We start from the raw sequence: 19338 nt of genomic DNA on the forward strand, positions 1-19338 counted from the left end.
AAACAAAAGAACAAACTTCTAAATATATTGCAACATATCTGTGTTGTGAAGTCTGCAAGCGGCCTTCACCCCTTACAACATTCAACTTGCGTGAAATGGGGCAAACCTTCAATGAATGTAATACATTTATATGATCCAGAAATATCGTTTTCATAGTTCAGTTTTTCATATGGGCCTTCCAATGGTCTCGATAATCTCAACAGATCTATATACTATTTTTTAGCAAGAACAAATTTTCTATACACCCTTTAGTTCTATTGTGAAATCATTTAACTTTCTTAGCTAAAAATTCTTCTCTTTCATGTGCAATGCATTTGTGGAATTCAAAGGTCTAGGAACTTTATTTGCTTATTGAAATTTAGTTTTGTCAGTTCAGGAAAACAAATATGTATAGAAATAATTCTTCTAGGAAAACTGGTAACAATGATTTCACAGTACCTCAATAATATTTTTGCCCTCCTACGAAGAAGGAGGGGTATACTGTTTTGCTGATGTTGGTCTGTCTGTCTGCCCGTCTGTCGGTCCGTAGACCAATCGGGTTCCGGGTGGTAACTCAAGGACAAGAACGCTTAGGCCTAGGATCACGAAACTTAATAGGAAGGTTGGTCATAACAAGCAAATGACCAATACTGATTTTGAGATCAGTAGATTAAAGGGCAAGGTCACAGTGACCAAAAACAATAAACAAATTCCAGACAATAACTCATTTGGCCTAGGATTAACTAATTTGATAGGGATGTTTGTCATGACCAATAGATATGAGCCCTATTGATTTTTGAAGTCTGTAGGTCTACGAGCTCTTGTTTTCAGCTATAACAGGAACAGCTAGTCATATATTTTTCACGTTTTCTCTCGTTCGGGGTTCAGCTTTATTTTTAGTACATGCTGGAATGTGAAACAGCATACAATATATTCTTTTTTTTATAAGAAGAGGGTCTTTAAGTAAAATCACAATATGCCTTACCTTTGCTCTAAGGTCTCTGTCTTAAGATATTTGCTTTTCTGCAGCAACATTACTAAATCCTTGTATACACCCCTCTGGATTGTTAAAATATAAAACAATCATATTTAACATTCACTAAACATGTATAAGTTGCCCTACTGATTCCCTCTATTATAAACCCTGCCTATGCTGGTTAAAACCAGTATCAGTTGTTCTTTGTCAATGGATTTGACAAATATGCAAATTTCTGACAGGAGTCATTGAAGTGATACTCTTTTACAATCCACAACAAACACAGGTTTACGATCTAAACTAATGTAAACATCCTATTACTGAACTCATCATACACACTGGAATCTCCAATGATAACAATAATCATGTTGTCCAGATGTGAAAAGACATCTTCTCGCAGAAATATCTCTGACATGGTGCATGAAGTGTTACTGTCACACATGTTGTTTTGCCTGAAAACAAACTGATTATTTCTCGCCATTCAGAACAAAAACATTGGGTACTGCACACATATTTATGACTATATTTGTCTTTGTTTTTAGGTAGTTATCAAGAAATTCATGTAAAAGTTTGACTGAGGCTCAATAGGGTATCTGAATTCGGAGTTCTTTGTATAGTTCTAGACATTGATATATATATTTCTTTGACAGTATAAGTTCACAAGACCCAGACTTCATATATAAAATAATGGTCAATTTCAATTACCAGTACTAGGCATTAGGATTAAAATAATAGCCACTTAGCTGGTATAGCTAACGTAGTAAAAAATATGTACTAAACCGCTAAAAACAATGATCTACTGCTCTCCATACACAATTAATTTAATTGAAGTCCTTGTTTATAAATTTATCAAAGTTAAATACATTTAATGACAATTTTCTACATTTGAAATAAACATCTAATAATAAAATGCAAAATTGAAATTAATCTTAAAAGTCAAGAGGGAAACGAGAGAGTCTTTGTCAAGTCAATCTAGACATGTATGAAAATGATTACCATCAAATTTGAAATATTCATTCTGGTCCTCAACATACACGTTGCACATATCCTTAAAACACTTATCTACAAATCTCTTGACTCTGGTACTTTGCCATCAGATTGCACAAAAGGAAATGCTCCTCTATACAAGAAATTACCTCAGAGTGATCCATCCAACTATCGTCCTATCACATTAACCTGTGTTTTCTTCGTAAACTGACAGAACACACTATTGCATCCAATATTTCCTCCCATTTTACTAGGTACAACATTCTATATGAACTTCAACCTGGATTCAGAAGCTCCGCTCATGTGAAACGCAACTCCTACAATTGGTTGATGACATAGCTAGAACCCTTGTTGCAGGCACCTTGTTGCAGGCCAGCAGTCAGACCTTATTCTCGATTTTAGTAAGGCTTTTGACAAAGTTCGTCACACTAAACTACTTTAGGCTGTACTTTTGACTGGATCCGCTTATTCTTAATAGGCAGGGGTGAGAAATCTGTTGAAGTTTCTGCGACATCTGGTGTGCCCCAAGAGTCTGTCCTCGGGCTTTTCAAAGAAAAAGTACGGTTACCTATTGTTCCTATAGCCATCTAAGTATGCAAATGTAAGCTCTGACAGATAGACAGACAGACAGATAGATAGATAGATACTCCTGTGGGTTTTTTTGTTGTTGTTTATCTTCTGGTCCCTGAAAGTTTTCATAGGAACCAGTTTTTCCAGCCTAGCACCAAGCTAGTTTGAAGCACGTAATTATTTAGAGATTTATTTAAGGGACAAAATTAGAAATGAGCATAGCTTGTATTGTTTGTATAATGTTCAGTCCGGAGGCAGATTGGGTTTTGTCAGTCTTTTGAGAGCAGAGCCTCTGAGAAATAAACTTTTCTCCGATTTTCGTGACAAACTTGAGTTCAGCAAATCGATAACCTACTATACCCTAGGCCTACATTGTCTAGTCGTAATATGAAGAAGAAACGTTACAATAAAGTTCCATAAGGCTTTAAATGTTATGTTAAAAACTGATAAAACAGCTGTCCAAATAGATGTTTTGCAAAATTATATGGTTAGAAAAGAATTACTTGAGACTGTACAGTTAGAGCTACAAAGGGAGGTAATTAAAGACAACAAATTCAATAAAACCTTCTACTATATTTATCAATATTCAAATCTTTATCAACAAAATAATAGGAAACAATTATCATACATAGGATCTAACAAGAAATTAACATACTTTATGTTATTGCTAATAACGAAAAATGTGGCAGCCAAAAGCATTATGAGCCTTTAAGAAATATCTTTCACGAGTGAACACCAGATGTGATATTTTCACAAGTGACAGATCAACGAGTGGAAATGTAAGATATGCTGTTCATGGGTGAACAAAATTTTGATCTTACATGTAAAACAAAGTGAAACAAATATCCTCTTAAGTTTCTGATTTTTATTTCGTATTGGGACTAAATTAACATGTTGTAAGTGTTCATCCTCAAATGTTTTACCGATGACTTGACGTTAAATATGATCAACTAAATCTAGTCATTGATTGTGTTATCGATTGCATTTGTAAATAGCTATGTTGAACCGTAATTTTCACACAAACGAATTCGTCACACGTGTGAAAATTTCGTACGAATTCCTCACACACTGCGTGACAAGTACGTACGGATATGTCACAAGTAGGTATTGTGAAATTTTCGAGCCCCATTTTTTAACCACCTCTTAGTACCAACGAAATTTTCACAAATATGTCATACATGTATGAGGAATTCGTACGAATTTTTCACACATTTGACGAATTCGTGTGTGAAAATTATGGTCCAACAGAGGGTCTGTGTGAAGTAGCAGAATAGCAAAATAGCAGAACAACTCCAGTAGAATAACAGAACGACAAATTTCAAGGGCAGGAAAGGGTTCAAGGTCAAAAGTGAACATCTTGGCAAGATAATATTTTTGCGGGGCGGGTGATTTTTTTGGGCGGGGGCAAATTATTTCTTTTTACAGTGCGTATGTAATTATTTGTAGCAGGTAGTGATTTGACCTTTGAATATATAAACCACTAAAATCATGCCGTACAATTTAAAGATACTCATCCACGAATCTTTGCTGAACTTTGACCTATAATCAGATAGAAGGATTCGACTGTTATTACCTTGTGCCCTTGACCTTAGATCTAGTGTACTTTAAAACAACAAATGTACTTCACATGTAAATCTATTCATCCGGCTAAGTATGAAAATTCTGTTACAAAAAACTCTTTACGTATTGAGTGATTCCTGTGACAGTGACCTTTGACATAGTCATAAACAAGTGAATGGAGTATTGCCATGCAATACAATGTCCCTTACCGGCTAATATTATCATCCGAAAATTTACTGTTGTTAATGCCAGGTTCCATGGTCAGATTTTACCCAAGGGCTCTGCATGTTGTCACAATGTGGTGATAGTTTGAGCGAAGTTTCATGAAAAATCTGCAATAGGCTAGGACATATGGAACGGAAAAGAAATTCCAATGCTTTCTTCAATGGTGACCTTGACCTTGCATCAGTGTGCCTAGAATATAGAGCCTATCGTCTTGATGTTTGAGCATTTGACCCAAATTTGAAGAAAATCCTTCAACGGGTTTGGGACTTGTGGAGAAGGCACTAAATCCTATGACCTTGAACTGTGACCTTGACCTTGAGTCGGCGTCCCTGCAACATGAGTTCTGCGTGCTGTTCTGATAAGGTGAACATATAACTAGCAGGGGACTAAAAGCCTGTTATTTGCTCAGAAGGTATGAGTCAACACAAACGGTACCATCAATACACTTTACATTAAAGAAAATGTCCAAAAGTGCACGGTGACTTGACCTTCAAGGTATATGTACAGCATTTGAATACGACACATCGTGATGTTATGGTGAATATTTATGCTTAAGTCATTTTAAAATCCTATCATGAATGACAAAGTCACAGGCCGACCACCATACTTATATAGTGAAAATCAACAAAGTTCAATAGTGCACACTGACCTTTTCCGTTGACTACGGACCTGGGTCTTACACGCGACACGTTTTCATGTTAGACCTGCCGTCCACTAGGCCCCAAAGGGTTCCCGAATGCGGATGTCGCAAAATCGGGATGTTTCTGCATGTCTTTGCGATGTTCTGGAACCCTTCCATGTCCTTCTGGAAACTCTTCTGGCTTTTCGGGGCTAAGTCAGTATAAAAAAGACTTCGGCATCCAAATTTCAAAAATTTTAAAATTTAGACGCCGAACGTTTTATTCGTGACGGTTTCGGGACCTTCGGCAAACCATCGGCAGCTATTCGGGATGTTCAAGAACCCGTCGTCATTTACTCGGCATCCTCGGAAAGCCTTCTGCAATGCTTCGTAATCTTTTTAGCCATCCCGAGCGGTCTTTTCGAGGTATGGGTAGGTGACTTACCTCACAGGTTTTGCTCAAGGGAGAGCAGTTTAAGACTGAGTGAAGATACAAGGGATTCCGGGCACCAGGCTCTAGTTTTTCTTCGAATAGACTCCCTTGGTTTCTTAACGTGCCGGATGTATAGCACCGATACACAGGGGCTTTCTTTCCTGGGAAAGACCAGTACTTAGCCCCAATGTGTGAAGTCACCAGCCCCTAGTGAGGCTCGAACCCGGAACCCTTAGATCCTAAGTCGTGCGCTCTACCACTGAGCTATCACACTAAGATAGTAGTTCGGCATTATCTATATACCTCGACTCTCAAATCGGCAACATTTCAGCATTCTATCGGCAACGATTCAGCAACTCTTCTGCATGTTCTGCAATGTTACCGCAACCTTTTCGCATGTTCGGGAAACATTCGGGAGCCAATTCTGGAGCTGTCGGCATTCTTCCGCGTTGCATTCAGCTACTTCGGATAGGTATCGGCGTTTAAACCACAACCGTTTGTATGCCATTCCTCGAATACATGCCGAACGAGCCCGGTGGCAAGGCTCCGCCCATTTTATTAATCAATGATCCCGTAAGGTTCCCGAAACTAGCAAAATTTTATCTGCAACTCTTCCGCAAAGCATCGGGCTGTAAGTGGACGGCAGGACTTATTGTTCACATTTTCACCAAGTCATTCTATAATCCCACTATGCATGGCAAAGTTATGCCCCAGACACCAAGAACACCAGCACTATTCTAATATAGAGAAAATCAACAAAGTTCAAAGTACATTGTGCTCTTGACCTTTATGCTATGGACCTGGGTCTTGCACACTACACATTGTCATTATGTGGTCAACACTTCTGCCAAGTTATTTGCAAACCGATCCGTCTGAACAAGTGATGATGGTCAGGCTCCGCTCAGGGCACAACAAGCTCAATGCTCACATGTACAAGAAATACAGTCTGACATCATCGCCAACTTGTCCATGTGGTGAAGACGATCAGACTGCGGAGCATATACTTCAGAGATGTAAAAGGCATGACCAGGAGCGAGCTGCGACTTGGCCGATAGATACCTCAATCCACCAGAAATTGTATGGAGGCATGAAATTGCCAAAAAAAAAGGAAAGAAAAAAACAATTTGAAAATCAAACTGGCGGCAAGTGATTCCGGCTTTGCGATCAGTGCAAACCAAGATCAGCCTGCACGTCCCCTTCAAATAATAGGTACTGGTCAAATTGAATGATGGAAAACTTATATAAACATTATTTTACAAAGTTTAAAAATTTGAAACAATGAATATACATTTTATACATACATATATTTGTGTTTTCACTAAGTAATTTTGAAGGGTTGTAGTGTTTCGACCTTCCTGAAAGAAGGGCATTTTGACCAAAACTAAGTAGTGAGAACGGATAATCGGCATTAACTAATTAGCACCAGTTACGTCCCTTTTAAGAAAAACGCCATTTACGCTTACTCTTGCTCGGACTTCCGGGTACAAATCGTGACAAAAATTATAAGCGATTTATGATGAGGAACCTAATGTTTTAGTTGGAGTTTGCAATAGAACAGCATTGAACGACATTTTTGGAACACTGTGGTTGAATTCTGGTAAGGGTTGTTCATTTTTTTTTTTAAATTAGTGAAGAGTCCATTAGAAAAACTGAAATAATAAAAGTAGTATAATAAACTATTTATAGTATATTCTAACACGACCAGCGAATAGCCTACATACATATAGAGCAAAATCTATCCCGGGTAATTCTGCAATAAACCTCTCGTGAGCAATTCATAATTTTAACATGCCCAAAACAAAAAAATGCGGAATGATACTTATTTCACTTTGGTATTGATTACATTTTACTCGGACTTTGTCATAGACTCCATGTGTAAAATCTTAAACATTTAACTAAAATAAAGGTATTAAATCGATATGATATTTCAATGAAACTTCAAAGTTTGTAGTTTGTAGCATCATCTGGGGCATGTGCAGTGAAAAATCTTAATTTGATTTCTAAAATAGTGTGATATTTATTTTTAAAGTCACTCTATGTTTATTGTAAATCAGGGCTCTCGCGAGTGGGTGACTTGAGTGGAATAGGCGCTTTGGAACTTAAAACTTCGCTCAGATCTAACTACAAAGCGAAATGCAAGTCGCCCGATTTTCTTTTGATATCCGCATTTGCTAATTAACGCTACCCGGACTGTTGATAATTTGCACGGTGTCAAAATGAGTGTCGAATACAGAAACACGCCGATAGCATAATTTAAGCTCCGCCTACTTCAGGTACTTGTGAGATTTTCCCGAGAAGTGTGAAAGCGAATCAAATAATCCGATACACTACAGTCGATTGTGTTCAGCCAGTAAGCACCGCGGTTATGTCTTTGACACTTCGTGTTTAATTGTCAGCATGTTCGAGTGCATTTTTAAAACAATGTTTTATAAAGAAATTGCTGATTAACCACGCGATTAATTGGAATATTGTACACATCCTTTTGTTATCTATGGTAAATGAACGACATGTAATGTATTAAGTACGTTAAATTGACTTCCATCGATGAATTGATTCAAATATGTATTTCTAGTTTACACAGTTTACTTTCAGTTTTATTCGAGTGAGATACTGTTCACCGATGTGGTTACTCGTAGTTATAACCAAAAATCAGCGTTAGATTTACAGTATCGGCTTGAATTTTTGAAAACCACTTTTTTCAGAATTTTGTAATGAAATAGTAACCACTGTATGGGAAATGATTTAACTAAGAAAATGAATGGTCACATCAATGCTTTTTATCTAGAAATAAGAAAATTATAGCCACATTTCGAATCACTCAACAGTCAGGGGTGTAACTGTTTCAAGTTATCGCAGTTTATAACCCATTTGAGTTATTGCTTAAACTTTCATAACTTGTTTCAGTTATCATAAAATATTACAAAGCCTGTGCCAATTCCTCATTTTGAATGAGACTAATACAATTATTTCCTGAATCCTTGACCTTTTATCTTGCTAGCTATGCAGTAAAAGTTTTTACGCAAGGCTGATAAAGTTTTACGCGAAAGTTTTAAAGCTATAAAACTCTTAATATCCCATTATGCTTATCAGGTCATGCTCAGACTAAAAGAGAATTTGATTAACCGCAGTTTGCTACTAATTTCACTTTAAAGGTCACTTTGTGAGAACAGCAAAAAGACTTTTTTGAATAACATGTTGAATGGAGTGTCATTCTGGAGAGCTGGTAAGCTCTGAAAAGTAAAGGGGGAGAAGTGTAGTGATAGTAGGTTTATAGGCCACTTTCAACAGCCTTGCTGTTGGGTTAACCATTTAGCAATGTGGTTAGAGTGTCCGCCTACAGATCACGAGGTCCGGGGTTCGAGCCCCAGTAGGGACCTTGGTATTTTCTCTCCCAGGGTTTACTTTAGCAGTGACATCATCCGATCCAGGTGCGTAGCAGGGTCGTAAAAAGTAGTTACCATTTTTTCTAACACTGCTGATACTAGTATGTCGTGTTAGAATCGAAATAACAAGTTCCCAAGTGTGATTTATTGTAGAATAACCCTAGTTTTTCGTTCTTATGCGAAACAATATATACGGCCTTCGTGATATATTCAAAACATGGGTTATTCTACAGTAAACCACACTTGGGAACTTATTATTTCTTAAATATTCAGCTTACTTTATAGTGCTTAAATATACTTGTATTATGTAACAGTTTGTATTTAGTTTGTTTTCTAACTGACCGTTTTGTTTAATTTTGGATTTTTCACTTGATCTACTTTTCTGTATTGGGCTATTTCAGAAAATAATATCCCCCCTCCTGGAGACATTTAAGTCCCCTCTCCTCCTTTCGCAACCCGGTTACCTCAAAATACCCCCCCCCCCACCTCTCCTTCCTCAAAAATACCCCCCTCCCCATTGGGTCCCTCCATATAACAGCCCCCTAGTCAAAATAATTGGACGTTTAGATTGTTTATATTTGTGACGGGTCAAAACTTTGAAGGACCAAAATAATGGAGGATAAATCACAGTACACAGTCATGTAAAGTTATTTGTTTCATTGCTTGCGCATATTGGCGTGAAGACGGGGTAAACGTTAATGGTGTATAGTGCATACATAGGTTTAAATCACCAGAAAATTCATAATTTTGGAAATTATTTGATAATTTTTACATAAATCAATGAGGAAATGAAGCCCCTTTTGACACATGTAAGTTTTATTTGAACTTATGGCCAATTCGTGACATAATTAGCATTTAAACCTATAGCATTTAAAGCATCGGTAGCGATGAAAATTTCATCGGAAATTTCCTTCACTATTTTGGTCTTTCGAGTGTTTGACACGAGTGGAGATATTGGCCATATGAAAAAATTATCTCACTATTTTGTTGGATTGTGTCAAATTTGTTGGACTAATAACCCCCCAAATAAACCCACCCCCTTCCACTGCTTGAGAACTGCTTCCACACTACACAAACAAAATTCACCACTCTCCTTCCATCTAGACACCCCTCTGTCCCCTTTATCTGTAAATTACCCTCCCACCATTCCCCCCAAAAACAGGGGGGTGGATATTTTATTGAAAAGCCCATTGTGCCTTCAAGTGGTGACTAAGTAAAACCCTAGTTTCATAATTGCTGTCCCGCTAACATTGGGTGGTGGGTACTCTATTAAATAAATATTAATGTATTTATGTGTTTTACAATGTGTTTACTTACAAAAGTGTTACTAAAAATAGTATTGGGTTGGTTTTTCCAACAATTTGTTTGATTTATTTGGCGAACAAAACTATAAGTTTGCAAGAATTTTCTTTGAATTATCAAAAATTCCTTTCAGTTGGGATTTTTATTTCTTTGGATTAGGAATTATTTGCTCCAAATTGGGGAAAATGGATCCTATTTGGCATTGGGAATGGGCCCCATGGAACAGCTGGAAAAAGCCCTGAATACACTCTGCACTGCCAGTGCGGTCTGATTCGATGTTTACAACCATAAATTTCTAACTGGAGTACGCCAGTAACATTCTGCGGCCACTCAGAATAATTAGTAGCCCTATGCTAAGCACAGATTTCACATTCCATACCACCCTAGATTAGATGGGGACCTATGAAATTATCAAATTTGTCAAAATGGAATCATTCAGACAGAAAATATTGCATATTGAATATGTTCTTATCTCCTTGCCAGCTTGGTAGAGTATACAACATGTTGTCTTATTATGATATGAAGTGAAATCTTAATACAAATCCCAGATTGCCATTCTGTGTATACCTAAGGCAAGGGATCTAGATTGTTGATGTGTTTTCAAGCATTGGCCATATGGTTTTGCTGTAGCAAGCTATATATTCTTTTTAAAACTGATAATGTGGAATCTTCCGGTTAATTATTTTTAATAATCCCCAGATTTCTGTTTCACTTTGGTGCAACATCTTGTATTGTGGTTATCCCTATTAACCTTTACCCGCAAAATTTCTAAAATGGACTGGTCCATCATTAAAGCTATGCATTACCATTCATTATTTGAAGGAGTGTTGTCTGAAAATTTACTGACTGAATAATGAACAGTGCAGACCATGTCCGTGCAGGCTGATCTTGGTCTGCACTTGTCGCAAAGGCAGAATCACTTGCCGCCAGCAGGCTAGGTTAACCTTAGTGCTGCGGGATATTTAACAGCCTTTGCAACATCTGTCTTGGAATCCTATAACGACCGATCTAAATGGCTGATCAGTTAAAGCTGTTGCTACCCTTCTACAATATTTTCAATTTTAGGAGCAAATTGAATGAACATTTAACCATTTTAGCAGACGCCTTGTCCACAGCGAAATATTCAGCATGCTAAAGGTTAATAATCCCTAGATTCTTGTTACACGTTGCTGCAACATCCTGTATGTGATTATCCCTATTAATTGTCAGGTACTAGCTGTGGTTTATGGATTGTACTTGGCCAGGCCATTACTGTAGGCTGAGGCATGAAATTTGTGGTTTTGGCTAAAACACCTTTTTAATGCAGACATAAATTTGTGAATTTCAACTTCTGAAGTTAAAGGTCAGATAAATTGAAATTTTATATGTTAGTTGGGATTTAATTTCACATATTCTTGCAACTATATAAATAAATCCCCCATAATATTGATAGTTTCACATGATGATGACTTTGACAGAGACATAGTAAAAAAACTTGACGATAAAAAAGAGATTTGATAATTAGAAAATTTCAACCTTGAGCTAAACCTACAGCTACATGTATATTTATGTACACCATCACCTGACGGCTCTACCAATTGTGCCATGTTAACCTTTAGTAGGGGGTCACACTGGGAATTTTTTTCTCTGAGCCACTGCTTTTTCCGAAGATAAAATTATGAGGCCAACAACGGCGAAGCGCATAGCATTGACATTCTTGTAGGACTACATTATATGTACCAAAGTATTCATACTACTTAAGAAATTAATGTTTTTATAACATATTTCTTAGTAACCCTTTAAAAAGCTATTTAGAAAATCAATTTGTGTTAATTTCTAAAAATTATCATTTTTATAAACATCTGCCATTTAATAAAAAAATTCTAAAGTTTAGCCTGCTGGTGGCAAGTCATTTTGCCTTTGCAACCAGTACAATATGCAGACTGATTATGGTCTGCACTGTTCGCTATTCACTAAATTAAATTCAGTCACAAAATTTTCGATGAACACCCCTTTGAGTCATAAGTGGTACTGACCAAATTGAATGATGAACCAGTTCATTTTAGAAATTTAGCAGGGTAAAGGATAAATAAGTTAAAGGTCCAATACTAAGGAAAGTGAGCATTTTAATTTCTTTTAAAAAGCACAGAAACTATTTCATTTTATTGGAAAATGAAAGTTGGTATGTAGAAATTCGAAATAAATCGCAGTATATGTACAATTATTTTTCTATGAAGTATGAAGAAAGTTAAAAAGACCTGGGGGGTCATTCTGTCGATTCATTGAAATTTCAACATAATACACATACATTTCTTTGAGTTCCAAAGACCTTCTGTAAATTTTGACCTGCCAATCTTCATTATTTAGTGTCTTGCAGAAGACTATGCACTGGCTATGAAAAAAATTGCCAACTCACTTTCCCTTAGAAATGGACCTTTAACACATTATATTCAAATAAGTAAATTGTCAGCAAAGTTCTTGATGATATCATATAACACCTGATTTACCTTTGAAAATAAGATATATATTTAGGTGACGTACTGTAAATCAAGTTATCATTAAAGCTCAGTAGCTAAGCAAGGAGTGAGGTGTATTGTTATGCTGTGATTTTTGTGTAAATTTCTTATATTTTATTTTTCATTTATTATTTGTAAAATACTTTGTTTCTGAACTTTGGTCTATATAACTTTTTAGCCACAAATATTTTACATTTTTAATATTTCTTAATATTCCCACAGTCAGGAATGTAATCTTTTAAAAAAGCACTACTTTGCTAAATTTTTGTAATCACACTAAGAAGTCTCAATATCCTGACATCTGTAGCTAGGTATGAAGCCACTTAACACTTCCCTTACTTTCAAAGGAAGTGATCAAATGTTTGCTGTTTTAGCAAATGTTAAGCTGTATTGTTCTAAAAACATAGGTGATAGTTTGTCTGGCTTGACATGTACAACATCTTAAAGATTTTCACAGTTTTTTCTACTACTTAACTAAAAATTTAACATCTCCGCCTTATGTAAATTATGTGAAATTTTGCGTTTGGATTGGTCAAGATCCAAGGACCAATGGCCAACGAGAGGAACCCTCAAAAGATCCCTTTTCCAGCAGACAGACATCCTGAGCTCTCGCCGCGTGCACGTCGCGGAGCAGGCATGCGGCTCTACCGGAAGTGGTCATAACTATATTGAGGACAGCCGGTAGAGTCACAACAAAGGGCGAGGGCAGTGGCCCTAAGAAGGATTGTTTTACCACCTCTTTGTATTGTCATCTTCCACGCTGAACGCTGAGATTGGTACTCCGCAAGGACTACGAGGGACAGCATGACAAGACGCCCGCTGACGCTCTAGGATGGACAGTGAAGGCGCGAATACTCTCGCTCGTATGGGACTCCCGGCAGCGAGTATAAATAAAGCTACATATCAGACAGACATCATTCTGCCAACTTTCTTATGAAGGAAAATGATAAAATAAAACTTGCTGGAAAAGAGGATTGATCTTTCTTCTATATATTTTCTTAGGTAAATTGTGTAAATTTTCTTATATTTTATTTTTCATTTGTTATTAGTAAAATACTTTGACACCGCTTGTGTCAATTAATTTTGTTAGTATGATTTGTCCGTATAAATGGTATATTTGAACTGAATGTACTATTTTCCTTGGTTGTCCGCTTGGTAATAGTGGATACACTGTAAAAGTCGAGAAATTGTTTACTTCAATATATATTTATTGTACAGCAGAATGTTCAAGTAAATTCTTACAAATTAACAACAAGTTCATTCAGTAACTAGAATACAGTATTTAGGGAATTAGTTAAATATCTCGCTTGGCTGTGGAGGTACCATGAGCAAACATAAAGTGACATATAACTTTAACTAAAGTAATATAACTAGTAAATTAATAATTGTAAAACAGCATTGCTGAAATAATACTTTAAGCAAATTTTAACATTAATATTTTCAGTAATGCATAACGCTTAAATACAAAATTAATGTAGAACAAATTCTTAAAAAATACACAGAAGACTCTTACCTGTAAAAGTCGAGAAATTGTTTACTTCAATATATATTTATTGTACAGCAGAATGTTCAAGTAAATTCTGCTGTGAATTTCTGCTTTTTATATCGAAGCAAGTGTTGCTCTTAGAGACAACAACAAACATAAATTTTTCTCGCTTCTACATGCAGAGATTAGCCCTGGTGACAATTACAAAATCTTTTGTTAAAAATCACAGCATTATGTATTATGAAAGCTTTGCTGTAGTAATTATAATTTAATATTATGGTAGTTGTATGGTGTTAGATTTAATCTGCATTTAAGAGAATAAAGAGGATAAAATCAGTATAATCAATATTTACAACAGTAAACATTGAAAAGCATAATCTTAAATACAACAATAAAAATTAAGTACATTCATTGAAAATTAAGTCAATTTATGGGAAAGAAATTTTCCTTGTGAAAATACTTTGTTTCTGAACTTTGGTCTATATTACTTTTTAGCCACAAATATTTTACATTTTTAATATTTCTTAATATTCCCACAGTCAGGAATGTAATCTTTTAGAAAAGCACTACTTTGCTAAATTTTTGTAATCACATTAAGAAGTCTCAATATCCTGACATCTGTAGCTAGGTATGAAGCCACTTAACACTTCCCTTACTTTCAAAGGAAGTGATCAAATGTTTGCTGTTTTAGCAAATGTTAAGCTGTATTGTTCTAAAAACATAGGTGATAGTTTGTCTGGCTTGACATGTACAACATCTTAAAGATTTTCACAGTTTTTTCTACTACTTAACTAAAAATTTAACATCTCCGCCTTATGTAAATTATGTGAAATTTTGCGTTTGAATTGGTCAAGATCCAAGGACCAATGGCCAACGAGAGGAACCCTCAAAAGATCCCTTTTCCAGCAGACAGACATCATTCTGCCAACTTTCTTATGAAGGAAAATAATAAAATAAAACTTGCTGGAAAAGAGGATTGATCTTTCTTCTATATATTTTCTTAGGTAAGTGAGTTCTTATGTATCTCTTTGAGTTTTTGATATTTGAAAAATAATTAAAATTAGAAGTCAGAATGAAAATTAAATTACGTTGTAATCTGACATTGCTCTAACCATTTTTGTTAGAAGCAATAGGTGTAAATAAGTTGTTTGTACATAAATTTAAAGTTCCTGATTGAACTTTAAATATCTTGAATTTGGTTAATATGTCATTTCATGGATAATGAATTTATATTTTTCTAGATATCATTTTGTGATTTCTTGAGATTTATGTAATAATGGTATGTTAACTTGAAAGTTCCTGAAAGAACTTTATATCTTGAATTTTGACAATATTTAATTATCTATAAGGTAATATTTTTAAGTGAGTGATTTGGTACAAAATTACAGTTCAAACATTTGTTAACTAAAGTCTTAATTATCCGTCTCATTTTATATTTTGGTTATTTATAATTAGATCATGAAATAACAAGGGTAACCTTAGTGACTTTGCTTATGCAAATATCATGCAAATTTAATTCTAGAAATCAGTAGTAATTTCTGTTGGATTATATGTATATTCAAAATATGTTTATTTTTATTATCAGACATACATATATTTTAATATGTAAGAGATCATTCTGCCAACTTTCTTATGAAGGAAAATAATAAAATAAAACTTGCTGGAAAAGAGGATTGATCTTTCTTCTATATATTTTCTTAGATTCCCCATTCTACAAAAGTTCCGGAGATAAAGTTCTCGACGGAACAGTATACTACCACTAAAACAATTTGAAGGGGTTTTTAACAGTCTGCTGTTACTGCATGATATATAATAGTTTATATGCTTTTGTGTAATCAGTTATAAATTTAATTAAGGTTTTGTGGTGAAAACACCTCCTTTTTGGTTCTTTTTCTGTATTTTGTTTACTAAATAAGGATGTAATTTTGATGATTATTAACTAGTTTTGATATGGAATTTTACCTGGAAAAAACAAAATGAAGCAGAGTTATCAATTTGTGAGGTGAAAAAAAAAACAACAGAGTTATCTGTGCGTGATATTTATCTATTTGCTATGTGAAAATCAACCAGAGTTATTTATTTGCTATGTGAAAATCAACCAGAGTTATCTATTTGCTATGTAAAAATCATCTGGAGTTATTTATGTGAAAATCAACCAGAGTTATTTATTTGCTATGTGAAAATCAACCAGAGTTATCTATTTGTGATGTGAAAATCAACCAGAGTTATCTATTTGTGATGTGAAAATCAACTAGAGTTATCGATTTGTGATGTGAAAATCAAACAGAGTTATCTGTTTGTGATTTGGAAAAAAGTACTGCATTAATCATATTTCAGGTAAAGACAAAACATATGCTTAAAATTATTTGGCATCAGTTGCTTTTCAAATGCCTTGAGAAACAAAGTTATTAGTTTGCAACACTACTTTTGATCCATTTGATGCTGTGTTTTTTTCCACTAACAGTAAAGGTTCTGTGCCTGTGTAGGATTTTTTCTCCTACTATGGTAAGAGCTATGTATATAATACTTCATCCCAGAATATTTCTTTCAGAGAATGCAGTCTTCCCCTAAAGTTGACATTTCCTTCCCATTAGCCATTTCCTCCTAAAATTAGTTACAGGCCAAAAACCTGCTGTTATTTTGGGCTAAAATAGCTTTGTATTTTGACTAAGGGGAATCCTGATTGAAAATCAAAGCAATTCTTAAATTAGGGGAAATTATTGCATGATAAGAAATTGTTTTAGTGGAAGACACTTCTAACTGGCCTTTATAATAGAAGGAAAAAAATCATGGTTGCATTTTCGTAGAAGCCAAATGACATTGTTTAGTGGTAAGTCAGCAGTACTTGAAACATGTGTTCATAACAATGGAATCTCATTTTACGTAAGAAAACTGTGTATTTAGTTTCAGGTTGTGTAGATGTGAGACTTGAATATGGCTGATGAAGAGGCAGTAGACTGGCAAGCCCAGTATGAGGAGGCGCTGGAAAAATTAAATCAGCTTGAAACAACGTCAAAAGATGGTAAATTAACTTTTGTTATTAATTAATGATAAATAAGAAAAGTGGTTGCTTCCATGAGGAAGTTAATGGCATGTACTTGAAGTAAATTTTTATTTTTTACGCTTAATTTTATGAAACCTTTAAAGCCAGAAAATATGTATACAACTAGATATATGTAACATCAGGACACTGGTGCCCCCGTTCTGGCACTGTATGCATATTTTTGACTAAGTAAAGGGCCATAACCCTAGTCTAGCTGTGTAAAACACACGGTGAACAACACACATGCTGAATAACAATCCTGTGAGTTTTGATGATTCTAGATCAAACACTATATGAGATATGCAAGTCATTAATTCGGAAGGACAGACTGACAGATGAACGGACAAGGGCATATCTAAGTGCACCCCCCTCCCCCACTCAGAGACTCCCCTCTTTTTTGCAACTTCCACCTACTATTTTAATAATAACTGAAACCGGAGGGCAAAATTTAGGAGTATTGTTAAATATGGAAGGACTGACAATCGCAGGGGTACTCTCTAGACAATAGGTTATTAGTTCTACTGTCTCTTTTTACATTGTAGGGTTTTCATTTTAGCTCGGCTATTCGAAGAACAGTCTCAGCTATTCTACTCACCCTGGCATTGGTGTAGGCGTCACACCTTATTAAAGTTTTGCATGCAAGTACATATTACTATCATTTAAAGGCATACAGCTTTGAAACTTATTTTTTCTTATTCTAGGTCAATAACCAGCCTCACAGGATGAAGTCCCATAACTCTGACATGTATTTTTGGCAGAATATGCCCCCTTTTGGACTTAGAAAATCCTAGATAAAGTTTTGCATGCAAGTTACTATCTCCAAAACTAATGCAGATATTAAATTGAAATTGTCTTCAGGGTTATAAAACTAGGTAATAGAATCAAGTCCCATAACTATGACATGCATTTTGGCCAAATTATGCCCCCTTTTGGACTTAGAAAATCCTGGTTAAAGTTTTGCATGTATTACTAAGTACATATAGCTATTATTTAAAGGCATAAAATTATAGCTTTTAAACTTTAAATTTTTCTTTGTATAGGTCAATAACCAACCTCACAGGATCAAGTTCAATAACTCTGACATGTAATTTGGGCAAATACTAATAATACTAATTGAATATCAATTTTTTGTTTCTTTTAAATTGCCCCATTGACAAATGAAGTGTCGGACCCTTTTAGTTGTTTGCACTGTATTGACTTAAAATGTATTATCATATTTAAGGGACCAGAGAACAGTGAAGTTCTGCCTGGGATGATTTTTATCTTAGGTTACATACATAGGGATAAGACTGATATAGGACCTTCTTTAATAAGTTCACTCATTTAGTGGAAATGCCGTGTGATCTCCCATTTTAAATCTAGAAAAGTAGTTCTTCAAGGAAGTTGATACTCTTTAATTTTATGTGCAGCAGTATGAAAAAATTCATTTTTTAATGAAAAGACAAATGAGCCGCGCCATGAGAAAACCAACATAGTGCGTTTTGACCAGCATGGATTCAGACCAGCCTGCGCATCCGCACAGTCTGGTCAGGATCCATGCTGTTCACTTTCAAAGCCTATTGCAATTAGCATGATTAGAGAAACTGTTAGCGAACAGCATGGATCCTGACCAGACTGCCCGGATGCGCAGGCTGGTCTGGATCCATGCTGGTCGCAAACGCACTATGTTGGTTTTCTCATGGCATGGCTCAAATTACATTTCAGATGCTATGCAGGGAAAGAAATTTATTTTGGTTAGGAGATTGCCTAAGGTTTTAAATTGGTAGATATTCATATGTAAATAAAGATTTTTATGAGGATTAAATTTCAGGTTGCAGTGATATTTCAGGTACAGTTATGAATGTTAAAGGTGAAACATCCTTTTACTTCCTTGAACAAACTTGTACTGTCTCTATGATTCAGTTTTTTTGTATCCTGTTTTGAATTACGTCAGTTAACCTGATTTTTTCCAGAATATGACTCAAGTTTGTATGTAACAGTATATGTACTTCATTTGTATTTTGGTCTGGTGGAGGACAGGGCGACTTTGAAAGGGTTTGGGAACATATATACCTAACATTTGGCCCTAAAATAAAAAAGATGGTAATAAACACATACCTTTTGAATATTAAAATCAGATAGTATTTGCTTTGTTATTCAGATATGAATACATTTTTTTCATTATTTGTAAATATTTTTTTTTTCTGAGTTAATTGAGTTTTGAATTGCCTCCTCTGGTTTTCTTAGATCCTGTAACGGTATGATCCAAATTTGAATGACTTCCTTGTGTTGAATAAACCT

The 19338-nt window shown here is 35.3% G+C and overlaps 1 protein-coding gene across 6 annotated transcripts in view; it reads left to right on the top strand.

The window, feature by feature from the left end:
• The first annotated feature begins 6792 nt into the window (after window positions 1-6792).
• Window positions 6793-19338, top strand: part of LOC123547195 (shootin-1-like) — a 74274-nt gene continuing 61728 nt past the window's right edge. For all 6 annotated transcript variants that reach the window (XM_045334108.2, XM_045334110.2, XM_045334105.2 and 3 more), the window contains exons 1-2: window positions 6793-6946; window positions 16920-17037. In XM_045334108.2, the coding sequence (XP_045190043.2) occupies window positions 16950-17037 (88 nt within the window). In that variant the 5' untranslated portion in view covers window positions 6793-6946; window positions 16920-16949. The remainder of the gene's footprint in view (window positions 6947-16919; window positions 17038-19338) is intronic.

The sequence above is a fragment of the Mercenaria mercenaria genome, chromosome 9, assembly GCF_021730395.1.
Source record: "Mercenaria mercenaria strain notata chromosome 9, MADL_Memer_1, whole genome shotgun sequence".
Lineage (NCBI taxonomy): Eukaryota > Metazoa > Mollusca > Bivalvia > Venerida > Veneridae > Mercenaria > Mercenaria mercenaria.